The sequence below is a fragment of the Rhinopithecus roxellana genome, chromosome 16 (genome assembly GCF_007565055.1).
Source record: "Rhinopithecus roxellana isolate Shanxi Qingling chromosome 16, ASM756505v1, whole genome shotgun sequence".
Classification (NCBI taxonomy): Eukaryota; Metazoa; Chordata; class Mammalia; order Primates; family Cercopithecidae; genus Rhinopithecus; species Rhinopithecus roxellana.
Window position 1 is genome coordinate 30,472,587 of NC_044564.1, and position 14,657 is coordinate 30,487,243.

At 47.0% G+C, this 14,657-nt stretch overlaps 1 protein-coding gene and 1 long non-coding RNA gene across 7 annotated transcripts in view; one reads left to right on the plus strand and one right to left on the minus strand.

The window, feature by feature from the left end:
• TLE1 (TLE family member 1, transcriptional corepressor) overlaps positions 1-8,558 on the minus strand; it is a 104,972-nt gene extending 96,414 nt beyond the window's left edge. For 2 of the 6 annotated variants that reach the window (XM_030919666.1, XM_030919663.1), the window contains exons 1-4: positions 7,109-7,250; positions 6,226-6,326; positions 4,728-4,791; positions 4,571-4,615 (exon numbers count right to left, since the gene is read on the minus strand). In XM_030919666.1, coding sequence (XP_030775526.1) covers positions 4,571-4,615; positions 4,728-4,791; positions 6,226-6,326; positions 7,109-7,132 — 234 coding nt within the window. In that variant the 5' untranslated portion in view covers positions 7,133-7,250. Of the gene's footprint in view, positions 1-4,570; positions 4,616-4,727; positions 4,792-6,225; positions 6,327-7,108 lie in introns of all 6 variants that reach the window. The other 4 variants (XM_030919667.1, XM_030919665.1, XM_010353437.2 and 1 more) reach the window with 3 other exon arrangements.
• A 187-nt stretch (positions 8,559-8,745) lies between these two features.
• LOC115894002 overlaps positions 8,746-14,657 on the plus strand; it is an 80,191-nt gene continuing 74,279 nt past the window's right edge. Inside the window, exon 1 of the long non-coding RNA XR_004054050.1 lies at positions 8,746-8,868. This is a non-coding gene — a long non-coding RNA (uncharacterized LOC115894002). The remainder of the gene's footprint in view (positions 8,869-14,657) is intronic.

The window sequence follows — 14,657 nt, forward strand, 5'->3', positions numbered from 1 at the left end:
TGCAAAAGCAGTTTCACTCCAAAATTTACATGGCCTGAGACATTGCTTACTGAAATATCACATGGAGCTCTTTCCCCTTCCCAAACCAGGATTGCAGACTATATCATCCTTTCTTTAAGAGCTAATCCTTTCATTTATTTCTAAATGCTTCACCATCAGATGGGCACAGTGGTTCACGCCTGTAATCTCAGCACTTTGCGAAGCCAAGGCGGGCGGATCACTTGAGGTCAGGAGTTCGAAACCAGCCTAGCCAACATAGTGAAACCCGGTCTCTACTAAAAATACAAAAATTAGCCAGGTGTGATGGTGGACTCCTATAATCCCAACTACTCGTGAGGCTGAGGCAGGAGAAACGCTTGAACCCGGGAGGCGGAGGTTGCAGTGAGCCAAGATTGGACCACCACACTCCAGCCTGGGCGACAGAATAAGACTCTGTCTCAAAACAAAAACAAAAACAAAAACAAACTTCTTCACCATCCTGGAGAGCCCAATGCTCTCACTCTGCCCACTCCTCAGAACCCAGGCCCAGAGTGACCGATCAAACTCCCTCCCCATCACTGAGTCTCCACCAGAATTCCTGACTTGTTTCTTCTTCAACGTACTTTAACCTGAGGACAGTACTGCTCAGTAGGATACAACTTTTTACCTACCCATGGCCTGTAACCCTCCTCTCCCCGAAAAGACCAGTCAGCAGCACTGCTGATCTTCCTAACTTTCAGAACATACATCCAGCCCTGACATGTCTTATAAATCATGAAGTTCATCAGCATAAAGACTGAGAACTGAAGAGGCAGGCACTAGGGAGACATGGTCCACCTCATCTTGCATGGCAGCATGAGGGGACAGGAAGAAGCACAGACAGGCCGGGTGTGGTGGCTCACGCCTGTAATCCTAGCACTTTGGGAGGTCAAGGAGGGTGGATCACTTGAGGTCAGGAGTTCAAAACCAGCCTGGCCAACATGGTGAAACCCTCACTCTACTAAAAATAAAAAAATAAAAAAAGTTAGCCGGGCGTGGTGGCGGGCACCTGTAATCCCAGCTACTTGGGAGGCTGAGGCACAAGAATCGCTTGAACCCAGGAAGCAAAAGTTGCAGTAAGCAGAGATCGCACCACTGCACTCCAGCCTGGGGGACAGAGCAAGACTCCGTCTCAAAAAAAAAAAAAAAGGAAGAAGAAGCACAGACAACCCTGGAGGAGGCAACCCAACTCAAGTTTCAATAGATGCTTGGCCTTGAGCAAGTCCCAGACTTTGAACACATGCCCACAGCTGTGGATAGAGCAAAACACCTACCCAATCTATGCCGGAGGATGCCTATGGAGGTCACAGAAGACAAATCACATTGAAAACTGTTCATTACTGTGCAAATTAAAGCCACCAATGACAATTTATAGCATGGCTTCATCAGCATGCTGAAGAGATACACGAGTGGGCTAAAATAAGGCTTATGTGTGCATTTACAGTACATCTTGTTCCCAAAAATATCAAATGAGGTAATATCAAGCCATATGACAGATAAAAACATTTAAAGATCACGCCACCACACACACTAGGCATAGCTAAGCAAACCACCAGGCTCACATCAACTAGTTGTTTTTTATGCACCCTAACACTCTGATGGTATCAGAACTGCCTCAATTTTTCATGAGACACTGTCTACCTCTACTGTATAGAGGTATCTAGAGTTTACCATCCACACAGATAAAGACGGGCAGGCAGGGATCTATAAAAGGCTCTAAGAAAAAAATATTCTTAGTGCTACCATAAAAGATTTAAGTATCTATTACCATTCCCGTTTCATTACCTTTTCGGTAACCCGCCACAAATGGGAGAAGAGAAAGTTAAGGGGAAGGCTTATCAGGAAGTGTTGACACAACGTAAACATGGGCTGTGTGGGCACCACACCAGGGAAGGAAACCACAATTATACCATTCTTGATTTGGATGCACTTTCACTTTAAAACTTCCAGACGGGAAAGTCAGCAGTGAGATTTGACACTGAAATCTCTAGAACTCACTCCTTCGACAAACCCGTTGAAAGGTGGGAAGGGAGAGCAATCGTCACACTGGAGACAAATCTTAACAGCATTAAAGCTCTCTGTACAGAAAGTTTCCCCTTCACTGCTTTTTTTTTTCCCCCAGTAACAAAGATGTTGTCAGAAATGACAATTTTTTGTGTCCCCTGATGATGCCTTGCTAGCATTTGGTTATAAGCCATAAAGCAGGAATAATTTCAGCCTGTCAGGAGTCTCGCTAATGCCCAGTTTCCCCCTAGAGAGAATTCCTGTCAAATCTAATGAGCGCTCCAAAGGCCCTCTCTACAATATAATGAGCACTTAGGCCATGCTGGTGATCAGGCGGCAAAAAGCATCAATTTGAGCCTGGCTACACCCTGGGGGCCAGACGTCACCAGTTTTAATAAGAATTATGATTACTAGCTGCACCAAATGCCTCCTCAGAACTTATTATTAATGTGTGACATTCAGAAGGATGTTTTTCAAATGTAAGGCCACTTTAAACTGAATTATAGCACTACTTTGCACACCACTCTAGTTAAGGGTCTGTCAGCATTTCCAATATCAACTAAATTTCAGGGGGCTCAATACCCTACTATGAGGAACATGGTGTCTCTCAGCTTTTCACGTTTTTCAAATTGCTAAGCCAATTAAACACAGCATATTATTAATGCATACAGGCTCACGGACAGACAGCATATACCCACAAATGCCTCACGCTGTATAGAAACTCATTAGAAAACTATTCTCACACCATGGTGCTTCTGACCCACTTCACCCCTTCTCCCTACATGATAAAGAAGAGGCCATGCCACCACATAACCTACAGGAACCCAGAAGAATTACACACCTATTTTAGCTCCTCCAATAAACCCAGCACCAGCATATAGCATCACACCGAGGGGGTGTTTCCTTGTAAAAGAGTCAATGAGGTTATTAAATCCTTTGAGTTCATGGATTTAAGAAAAAGCTCAGTCTCCTCTTGCTCTTCCATAATGTGTTATCCAAAAAAAAAATGCCCTTCAGAGTAATTAAAAAAAAAAAATTAAACAGCCTAGGCCAAGTTCATTTGCACAATTCACTTAAATGAGGACAGACGTTAGCCATAGATCTTCTAGCCCATTTACTATCAACAAGTTACAAGTGCCTGAATAAGGCACTAGCCATTGAGAAACACACAAAAACAAAGGCACAAACCCAACATAAAGTAGGCTATCAACTTCGCAAATCATAGTAACATCTGCATTTTTAAAGGCCCAATTACAATACTAATAAAAGGCCCTGAACATCACAATCTCTTTCCAAACACATATCTGAAAACAGATCTAATGTACACGATGATAACTTAACATTATGAAATCTATGATGAATTAAAAATCAAAGAGTGTAGAGTTACAAAAGCAGAATTCAACTCTGAAACACACTTGCTTAATGAAAGTCTTTGAATATAAGGAAGATCTGAAGGCTGAACTAATCAATTTCTCCACTGTGCCCCAGCCAGTCAGCCATGCTCTTTAATTTAATGAAACAAGGGTTTGAGATGAAATAGCACATATACATCAAGTAAGAATTGTATTGTTGCACTTTGAAATGTGTCCAACTGTGCAACTTCATCTGATGATAATTTTTTAAGAGGCAATCGATTTCTAAAAGACTTATTGTACCAGCGTCTTGATGAAAAAGTGAATGTCAGCATATCTCCAGAATACTTACACCCTGCCATTAATGCTTTCTTTGGCAGACAATGACTACTCAATCGAGGGTCCTTTGGGCTGAGCAATCATTTAGCTTTTCTTCTCTTATGAGGTCCTTAGTGCCTTGTTCCAGCTCAATACTCTTTTTATACACCATTATAGTAGCCATAAGTGTGAATTTTATGGGAACTTGCAAACTCATAGTCATTGCTAGAGCTTTCCAGTCACTAATCTTTTCATGCTTTTAAAACCACTAGGACTGAAGCAACTCCCAACATATGCTCTGGCCATAAAAAGATGCTTTTTTCACATCCAAACCTGCAATAACTGAGAAATTTTTCAAAAATGTGTTTGCTAATAAGCCACTAATCCTGACTGTTGCTTCAAGCAGACCCAAAGCATAAAGAATACTCCACAGATAGTCATATACCTTGTTTACTATGATTAAAGAAACTCCTAAATACCCTTCTTCCCCCCCCACAGGTCCACACGTCCTCGCAAAACAGCACAAAAACATTAACTATTCTAAATTCCAACAACTCTATAAGATACCCAGCCCTTTCAAGAGAATAAATCTATACAGGTGGAAAAGTAAACTCAAGTCTCAATTCCTATCTGCCAATAAACAGGCTAGTTGATATTTCCAAAACACCTCTCTTTCTCCTAGTCATTTAAACACTCGTAATTATCAGGAAGCAACTCTTGCTGCAGAATACTACCATCAATCCACAGGACAGGAAACCAAGGCAGAAAAATAGCATACAAACCCCCACCCCTAGAGCCCACTACTGAGAACAAAGCCAGTATTATAAAATCATATGAACTGATTTCTCATTTCAGCTTGAAGTTCAACTAAAGCTTACCTGTTTATGCATTTCAATGTTTAATCCATATGACATTTCGTAATACTGTAAAGAGAAAAAAGAATCAAGCATTTCATTAACTCACGTTTTTTATACTCTGCTAACACGTTTGCTAATATCATACGAAAAGGGAAAAAGTCCACTCTTTGATACCTACCATCACATAGTGCCTCTGCATTTCTGTCTTTTCACTTGCCAGTTTCTCACATTCCAATTTAAGGCTATGAAAACAAAACAGGCAACTTAATGTAAACATTATGTCACTTGTTTTAACATCTGCCTCACATATTTGCACTTCAAGTAAAAACACGGACCAATTTGGAAAAGCCATAAACTATCTAAGTAAACACCCAAAAGCTTTGTCCTTGCATTTAATAGGGAAAAGGAATAATGTGAACAATACAAGGTGTCCATTCAGCTACCATTCTTCTTGGTGCCTATCTGGTTAGAGGACAAGAATGCAAAAAATCTGTCAGAACCTCTAACAGATTCCTCCTCACGGTCGTCTGCTCCCTACCTTCCTGCATCAGTTTCTCTGGACTCCACCAAAATCCGGCCCTTGCACAATCTTCACTCTTACACATAGTCTGTGCCATCTTTGCCAACTCAAACGGTCTCTAGGTTTGAAAATCCTGTCTGTTAAGTTACTCCTACAATTGCTGGTCCCTTTCAAAACCTTTAGTTTTTAAATCCCTGCCAAAATATGTCAAGTAGCTACTGCAATAAAGTGGGTTGAAGTTCTCCCTGCTGGGTAAACACGGTGTGTGCAAGTATGCCTCAAGCTGCAGAGATATTATCTACAAGTAGACAAAAGGTCAACAATCAGAAAGCCCCTGACAAAGTAAGAAAATTCACACCCAAGCCACTTCGCCTCATCTGTGTGCTTTTTCTCAAGCATGACAAAAGCAAAAAATGTCAATACAGTTATTTCTGAGTTAGAATCAGGTAAAACTTCATAGCAGCAAGGGAAAGAAACTAACCTTTCTGGGAAGTTCACTATTGGCAGAGGATCTTACAAAAATGTGTAAGTCCTTTGGAGGCAAGCCTCATTACTCGAAGAAACTAAGGCTGAGATGGATATAAATGTGACTCCACTCTCTCATCCTACCCAAACCAACCCGAAATAACGCCAAAGCAGGTGAGCTTTCTTCTGCACACTATTATACCCACCTCCCTCACCATCGCCAATGATGGGCAATGTTAAAAGCATCTAGCCTTCCTTAATGAACTTTGCCTCAAAAACCCAATTTTCTAGTATGGCAAACAGCGATTTCAACATGGCTTTGCTTCCCTGAACCCACACTCCAGGACTGAGACATCGATTGAACCAATGTTTCAACTCAGTCTGTTGAAAAATAAATACATGAAGTGCAAATATTGACGATTCTCATGCAACTTCTAAAGACACGAAAAAGGACTCCCTGGAACAGCAGCAAACCAGCAAAAGGGAAACAATGGGAGGAGGAGGAGACAAGAGAAGAGGCGGCCCGGGAAGAACCAGGAAAGGGGGTAACTTGAATGACAGGTCTTAACTGAGACTCCACACGCCACCGCCTGGACGCAAGAACTAAGTACAGGCGCCGCTGCCACCTGGCTGGGCGACAAGGGGCACGGGGACGCCCGCGACCACTCGCCTGGCGCGGCCGGACACGCACCTGTGATACTGCGCCTGCAGGAACTGGAATTCCTCTTTAATCCGGTCCAGGGACTCCGGGATAGTGAACTTGAAGGGCTGGCCTGCAGCCTGGTGCGGCGTCTGGGGGCGACCAGCGAGGGGGACCGAGGGACGGGAATGCGGGCGGATGAATAAAGCAGTAAGTCAGAGAAGGAAAGAACGGGTGGGACATAAACAAAAAATAAAGTTAGAAGTGGCTGAAAATGAGGCCCCAAACTCGAGTTTGCCCTTCACTTGGGGGAGAGGGAAAGTGGACCCTCCCCGGGCCCCGGCTTCTAAAGAGGCTCGGAAGCTCTTCCCAGTCTCCAGGGCGGATCGCGTTAAGTGCGCCCGGGTCACCAGGCCAACGGGAAGGGGGCTCCCCGGCGGCCGGGGAAGACCAGGCCAGATTGTCGGTGTCGCCGCCCCTTCCCCCACGGGGGCGATAATGACCCCGAGGACCAGAGAAGAAAAACAACTCCTTTTCGCTACCCATTCCCAGAGTCGCCAGGGCCACCTCCAGACGCACCGGAACCGGGGCCGCATTGACATGTAAATAGGCGAGACGAGAAACAAAGGGGGGGCGCCCTGCCCCCCTTGGGGAAGGTTGGGGGGATATGGCTGCAGGAGAGAAACCCCAGCCTTCCCCAGCGCCCCTATCCGCTCAGTATAGACGTCAAGTAGGAAGGGGCCCAAAGGGAGGGAGAAAATTCAGAGTTTTGGCCCACTCCCCACCCCAGGAGGAGAGGGCCCCGGCCATCCCCAGCCTTACACCGCGGAGGGCGAGAGGGTCCGCCGGGCCGCAGAAGCCACCAGTCTCCCTACCGCCCGGGAGAAGCGCCTCCCCAACGCTCCTGCCCCCCCACCACCCAGCCGCGCCTCACCGGGTGCCGGCTCTGCGGGAACATCGCTCTGGAGGCGGCCGGGGCTCTGTTCCCCGGCAACTCAATTCTCCGGTCAATTTCCAACTTTAATCCCGCCGAGGAAAATTAAGCAGGGAAGCCAGGCAGAAGCGGGGAGCGCGCTGGCCACGCACGCAGGCGCGCTCGGCCGGGCGCACTGGCCACTCGGCGCCCGCAGCTGCTCCTGCTCCCACTCCCGCTCCCGTCGGTGCGGGCTCCGGCCCTCAGGGCCACATTGGTGGACGCCCCAGGCCCAGCTGCTTCGAGAACCTGCGCGGAGACGCCGGGCGCTCGGGGACTGTGCGCGGGGGCAGCGCTCCAACCCCCCGGCCTCAGCCGCCGGGGCGGGGAGGCGGGGGCGCGGTGACTCCGACCGCACTCCCCTCGGCGATCCGCGTGCGCGGCGCCAGTCCTGGGCAAACAAATCCAGACGAGCTGCTTTTCTTTGCTCTTCTCCTGGTCCGCCTCCTCTTCGGGTTTTCCCCGAGGCGGCGGCTGGCGAGATGCAGGTGGCGCGGCGGCCCCCGCTAACCCCACACAAACAAACCCGACGCTTTCGGGGCGACTCCCGCAAGACTCGGCTGCGCCTTCGGCCAGGTGCTCGCAGGCTCCCGGGACGCAAAGGGGAGCGAGGCTGAGGAAGCGGCGGAGGCTCCTGGCCGGGGAGCTAGGGATGACGAGGCGGGGAAAGTGCGGAGGGCGCGCCGGGAGGCGGCTCGGCACGCCCCGTGCGACCAACACTCGGTGTTCTCCGCGGTTGCACAAACCCTCAGGGACCGACGGGGCTACTCCACCTAGAGCAGTCCAGCAACTGCCCGCTCCTCCTCGAGCCCGGGGAGCATCAGGGCGCCGCGCCTGGCGCGCACTCGCCCTGCACGGCCGGCTCGGCCGCTCTGGACCCTTCTTCCGAGCCCCTTCTTCCTCGGTCTTCTTTCTTTCCTTCTTTTACCTTCTTGTGCTTCTCCGCAAAGGGCGCTCCAGCCCGCTGCAAAGTTCTCTCACCACCCGAAGGAAGACATCCACGAGATGGTGGGGAAAACAGCAGCAGTGCGCTCCGCCAATCGGCCACCCTACCCGGCGGCAAACTCTGCGGGCGAATCCGGAGTAGTCACAGCGGTGGGGCTAGCGGGGGTTTTGGTCGCCGCGGGACGACGGAGGTCCGGGCTGGTGGCGCGGGTCCCGCCCGGCCGTGCGAGGGTGGGGTGGCGCAGTCGGCTGCCTCCGGGACGCGGGGCACAGAGTACCCGCCGCTGCTGCTGTTGCTGCTGCTCCTGCAGCCGACGCTCCCACCGCCGCCGCCGCCGCCCGCGCCTCTCGCGCCGGTTACATTAACACGCGGTTTCACACTCCGGAGCTAACCAGCGCCGGCCCCGCCCAGCCCCGCTCGGGCGGGGGGCGCGAGCGCAGAGACGGCGGGGGACGTGGGCCCGGGAGGTTGTGGGGGTGGGGGGGGGGGCAGGAGGCCCTCATCAGCCAATCGCGTGCGCTGCACCCAACGTGGGGCCTGACGCGCGCCTCCCCGGAGCCTATGGCAGGGCAGCGCCGGACGGGCCGTTCTCCCGCCCCCGTCCTCTCGCTTCCTTCTCCGCGGTCTCCTCGGTCTCCCCTCCCACCCCGGCCCCTCCTCCGCCAGCCGCGTCCTCCCGGGCTTGGTGAGGAACTGTTCCTGGAGGAGCCGCGGGACGGCAAAACCATCCAATGGGAAGAGGCGATTCGCGGAGATTGGCACTGAAGATGGGAAGGTCGGTGGGAAGGAGAGCGGCGGGGCTGGGCTGTCAATCAAAGTAACGTGGGGCTGGCTAGAGAGCGCGCAGGAGCGCGCTAGCGGGAGGGACTGGTGAGCGTGCAGCCGAGGAACCTGGGGGCTCGAGTTAGCAAAAATCCTGCCACTTGCTCACTTTTTCCTTTAATGAAAATCCTCAGATCTAAGTGAAAGTAACTCAAAGACTAGCTGCGTAGTTTCTTATTGGAGGCGGGGGGGGGGGGGTGGTTGGTAATTCCAGCAAATGTGTTTTTCAGTGCTGGACCCCCTTGTTTGATGCTACTCTGAAAGTGAGGCCACATTCAAAAATGTATCTGACGTTTGTTTTTCCTTGAGCTGTATTTTTACGGATGTACGAGAGGGAGTGGACTGTGCACTTAGTTGGAAATGCGTAAATGAGCAACGGCACGGTTGGCGTAGGTACACCAGCCGCAGAGACGACTATGATGTCCTCCCACCCCACCCACCCCCTTTGCACCCAAAGTGGTAGGATTTGGTTTTTATTGCAGGATTTCAAGCCTCTTTGCAAAAAGATCGTCCTGCCCCGTTTGGCGGGAAGGATTCCCAGGGTGCTGCCAGAACAAGGCACGCGTGTCCGCAGATGAGACGCTTTGCCCGGGGCGTGAAATGCCAGGTCTTCGTCTTAAAAGTTCAGACTTCGCTGTTAGGAGAGGAGGGGAGCGGCTGAGGTTTTTAGGAGCCTCTCAGCTACAAGACCACGAGTCTGTTTCCAATTCCTGGGAACAAAGAGAGACAATGTAATAAACCAGCACTGAGACTTGCAAAACCTGTCCCGCACACCCCACCCCCATAGTCTGGGTGGTACTCCTGAGCTGAGCTGTGTGAAGAGCTAAATGGGAAGAGTTAGGTAAATGACGTGGCTAAGGTTCTTATGAAGTGGAACTTGAGTTAAAAGGGATTTTGAGATTGTAATAATCAAGACATGCTGTATAATTAATGCTGAGAGTCTTCGGGTTTTGTGTATGTCTCTAAATACACCCACAGCAGAAAACCGTCAGTATTGCTGCATTTATACTTTTGTTTAGAACAGTCCAATGGAGCTACTTCCACATGAGCAGTGAGTGAATAATGCTGGTTTAGCCAAACGGTGGTAACTTTTTCTATAAGGGCATATCTTGGACAAGTATTTATCTTATGTTGGAAACTAGTTAAGTTTTTGGTATTAATAACCCCCACGTTCCCATTATTTTACTTTCAAGAGCCTTATGGGAAGGAGCTTATTTAAAGAGACATACATTTTATTTAAAGATGTGCTTTTACAGAGATCTTTTTCTTGAAATAGTTTTAGAAGTTGTTTTAGATAATACGTTTCACTGTTAGAGTTGTTTTTAAATATGTATGATATTGATTTGTCTATAATTGCATCACTCCCAAATATCAATTATAAATGAAAAATAAAAAAGCGATTTTAGCCTGTCTGTACGAAGCCATAGTAAATTCTTAAACAAGTTGGGCATTGTAGCTTTGTGGTGTTCTCATTAAGTACAGTTGGGAAGGCGGCTGTGTTATTCATTTTGCTAACATGGAGAACAAAAAAGAAGAAAGTACTGCCTCACTTTCTTTGGTTAAATTTGGTGATGATGAGAGTTTTGCTCGACATACAGGACTTTTTGGAATCATAGGACCCCAGGGCCTTTAGCAACCTGTTTTCCTCGAAATCATCTAATGTACGAGCCACATATTCCAGTCTGCGGCCAGTTCATCCCATATCAGCTCCAGGACTGGATAGAAAGTGCTTGGATGCCACAAGTATGCTTGTATACATGCTGTGACAACTGGAGCAACTGATACTCCTCCGCAGCTTACCCAGGCTTTACGTGATGCCTATATCTTGAATAACTGGCACACTCTCATTAAGTTTAAACAGAGCCATTAAAATATGCTTTGAGAGGGGGCAAAAGTGTTGCTACTTCTCCTTTCCCCACCCCACTGCCCTCAAAATCAATTCTAAGGCATCAAATGTCCTCTAATGTATCTACTCACAGACAATGTGTCTGCTCACCATATTTCCCAGTTTGCCATGAGTAAACACTGGAAATTCTCTTTTAACTAGTCTTTCCTTGCCAATAGAGTTTGAAACACCAGGCCTTCTGATTTCCTTATAATGTAGTATCTATAGTATCTACAGATCATTATGAATTTAAAATTGGAAGGCCTTTAATTGTGTGCATAATAATGGTTGGTTTTGGTTTTTGAAGCCTTTTCTTCCCATTTAGAGCATTGTCTGTCAGAGTGGGTAGAAGGCTCTGCCCTTTTCAAGGTCATATTTTCTCCATGATTGTCATGCTGTAATAATTATACTACAAAACTCTCATCAAACTGCATTACAAATGATGGTGTTTAAACAGTCAAGTAGCTTTAATCTTATGTTTTGAATAAATAATATATGTGCAGATTGCCTACAGCCTGTTTAAAAGAAAATAGTCCTCCTTATGAAATCTATAATTTTGGTCTTCCATTTAAAGCCTGTTAACTGTAATCTTCTTTACCTTTAACATTCGTATGTCAATGATGTTTTTACGTGAAATGTATGATACTTCCACTGGAAATTTTCTCTGAAAAACACAGTACCCTTTTTGTGCTCTGCAGAGAAACAGAAAGATTGTCGGCTTGTTCATTTTCTTTTGATGTATATGTGGGTATATTCCCATTCATTTGTTGCTTATTATCAAATGTTCAACTCAGCAATAGCCTAAGTAATTGCAAAAGCTAGATGTTATCTAGTACAGATACTAAACAAAATAGGAAAAGTTATGGATGCTGATTGTAGCAACTAGACATCTTTTAAATCTATTACTTTTTTATTTGAAATCATAATTGTAATTTTTTTTTTTTTTTTTTTTTTGGAGACGGAGTCTCCCTCTGTCCCCCAGGCTGAAGTGCAATGGCACCATCTCAGCTCACTGCAACCTCTGCCTCTTGGGTTCAAGATTCTCTTGCCTCAGCCTCCCCAGTAGCTGGGACTACAGGCATGTGCCACAACACCCGGCTAATTTTTGTATTTTTAGTACAGACGGGGTTTCGCCATGTTGGCCAGGCTGGTCTCGAACTCCTGACCTCGTGATCTGCCCGCCTCAGCCTCCCAAAGTGCTGGGATTACAGGCGTGAGCCACCACGCCTGGCTAATATAGTTTTTAAAAGACCACTTTTGTTGTGTTCTCTTCATTTTAGCTGAGAATTATTGCTAATTTCCTCGTTTGATTTTTTTTTTTTTTTTTTTTTTTTTTTTAGTCAGAGTCTCTCTCGGTCACCCAGGCTGGAGTGCAGTGGTTGTGATCTCAGCTCATTGCAACCTCCGCCTCCCAGGTTCAAGCTATTCATGTGCCTCAGTCTCCTGAGCAGCTGGGATAACAGGCCTGCACCACTACGCCCGGCTAATTTTTGTATTTTTAGTGGAGACAGGGTTTCACCATGTTGGCCAGTCTGGTCTCGAACTTCTAATATCAGGTGATCCGACCGCCTCAGCCTCCCAAAGTGCCAGGATTACAGGCGTGAGCCACCCCGCCCCACGTTTTCTTTTTCTTTTTCTTTTTTTTTTAATTGAGAGTTTTTTTAAACCTAAGAATGTAAAGTCCAGAAGAATTGTTCCCAGCATTGCTTTGTAATCTTTTTCTCCCCCACCCCTTTATCAAAGAAAAGGGCAAGATGGACGTGGAGGTGGAGGGAAGAAGGCAGAGAAGGAAAAAAAAATCAGTAGCAGATCCATGCAGCAGTAAAACCTCAAATAAAATCACTTCCAAAGAATCTCTTGCGGTTTCACACAATATGGTAAAATTAGGGATTGCAGGAAACCAACTAAATTAAACTGGGAGCATTTGAAGAGAAATGAGCAGACTTTATGAAAATGACACATTGACTGACCAGTATGCTTTTTTATCAACAATTTCTTTGTTAAGACGAAGATCAAAGGAACCTGCATATGTTTTCATTTTGTTCTAACTAGAAAATTACATCCAGATGTTTAATAGGCATTTGGTTAGTTTTTCAGCATTGATTAGATATGTTGGTTCTGTTTGCTTACAAGTGCAGCCGGATCATTAGCTAATGCAAAGAAATGTTTGCTGTGAGTTGCTAATTAGGGCTTTTGGAAACCCTCCATGCTCAAGAACAATTTGTACAGTGGCCAGAAGAACTTGTGGGACTTGGGGAAGTTGTTCTCCCTTCTCTGTCAGAGTGGGGAGAAGCAGACAGTCCTATTCCCTAATCTCCCTTTGCCTAGGGGGATTGCGATGAGATCCTCAAGGATTGGAGTGCAAATAAATTAGGAAGAGACCACACAGGCACTCCCAAACACGGAGAGATAAATGTTCTCTTTCTGGAACCACCACTGTGCGGTCTTTTGAGGTGGGGGGAGCGAACATCTAAAACGCTGGATATTAACATGTGGAAGATGCTTGGTGCTAATGTTATCAAATACACAGCATTTTTAAGTATACTTTAGAGACAGATAGGAAAGCCCTTTATGATAAACGAGTGTACTTGAATTCATTACTGTAGTACTTATAATTAAAAATGTCTCCTTTGCAATTTCAGTACTTTCACAGGATACGAGAGACCAAGCTTGGGAACTAGAAGGCTGAGGAGAGCGAAAGGAGTGAGGGAGAGGAATTTTGGAAGCCAGGGTGAGCCTGGGAGGAAATGCAGTGTTTACTTTCACAGCCCACCCATTCGTTTACCTTGTTAAAGCCCCAGAACTTGTACAAGATTAGCTATTCACTCAGTATTCAAATAAACTGTTTGGGAATTTGAGGAACCAGGCGGATAAACTTCTTAGCCCACCAATCACGTTTTTAAAAATCCTTGACTGTGTCTGAGGCCTGCAGAAGAACACCACCTCAGCTGTGGCCGAACTTTTGTTTATTTAAGTCTATATTTCAAGAAAGATGTCAGTCCAAAATAGCATGTGTTTATAAGCAATCATAGGAGTGCAGATATAAATCCCATTGTACCATGTTCTTCTGCCTATTAATGCCCCTTCTACTCCTAAGTCTGTTTATATCTCCCCCCTCCCCCGCCGCCACCCAACAACGGAGTCTTGCTCTGTCACCCAGGCTGGAGTGTAGTGGTGCAATCTCAGCTCACTGCAACCTCCGCCTCCCAAGTGCAAGCAATTCTCCTGCCTCAGCCTCCCAAGTAGCTGGGATTACAGGCACCCACCACCCCACCCGGCTAATTTTTGTATTTTTTGTAGAGACAAGGTTTCACCGTGTTGGCCAGGCTGATCTCGAACTCCTGACCCCGTGATCTGCAACTCCTGACCCCGTGATCTGCCTGCCTTGGCCTCCCAAAGTTCTGGGATTACAGGCGTGAGCCACCACACCCGACCAAGTCTATTTACAACTAATGCACATGTGCGGCACACTCCTATGTGTTAATGTTACCTGATTAATTTGGGATTTTCACACTAATAGGATATATTCATGATTAGTTTCTTTGAAGTAGTTCAAGCAGAGAGCCTTTCTGCCAGAGCTTTCCCTGTCTACCAACGAGATGCCCCAGAAAAGCAAGAACAGTATTTTGGGGCTTGATGAAACACTGCCTGGAGTTCAGACCATAATAAAAGATCTCAGTGAAGTTTGCCTCCCGCTCTTTTTTTTTTTTTTTTTTTTTGTGACGGAGTCTAGCTCTGTTGCCCAGGCTGGAGTGCAGTGGTGCAGTGGCGCCATCTCAGCTCACTGCAACCTCAGCCTCCTGGGTTCACACCATTCTTCTGCCTCAGCCTCCCAAGTTGCTGGGATTACAGGTGCC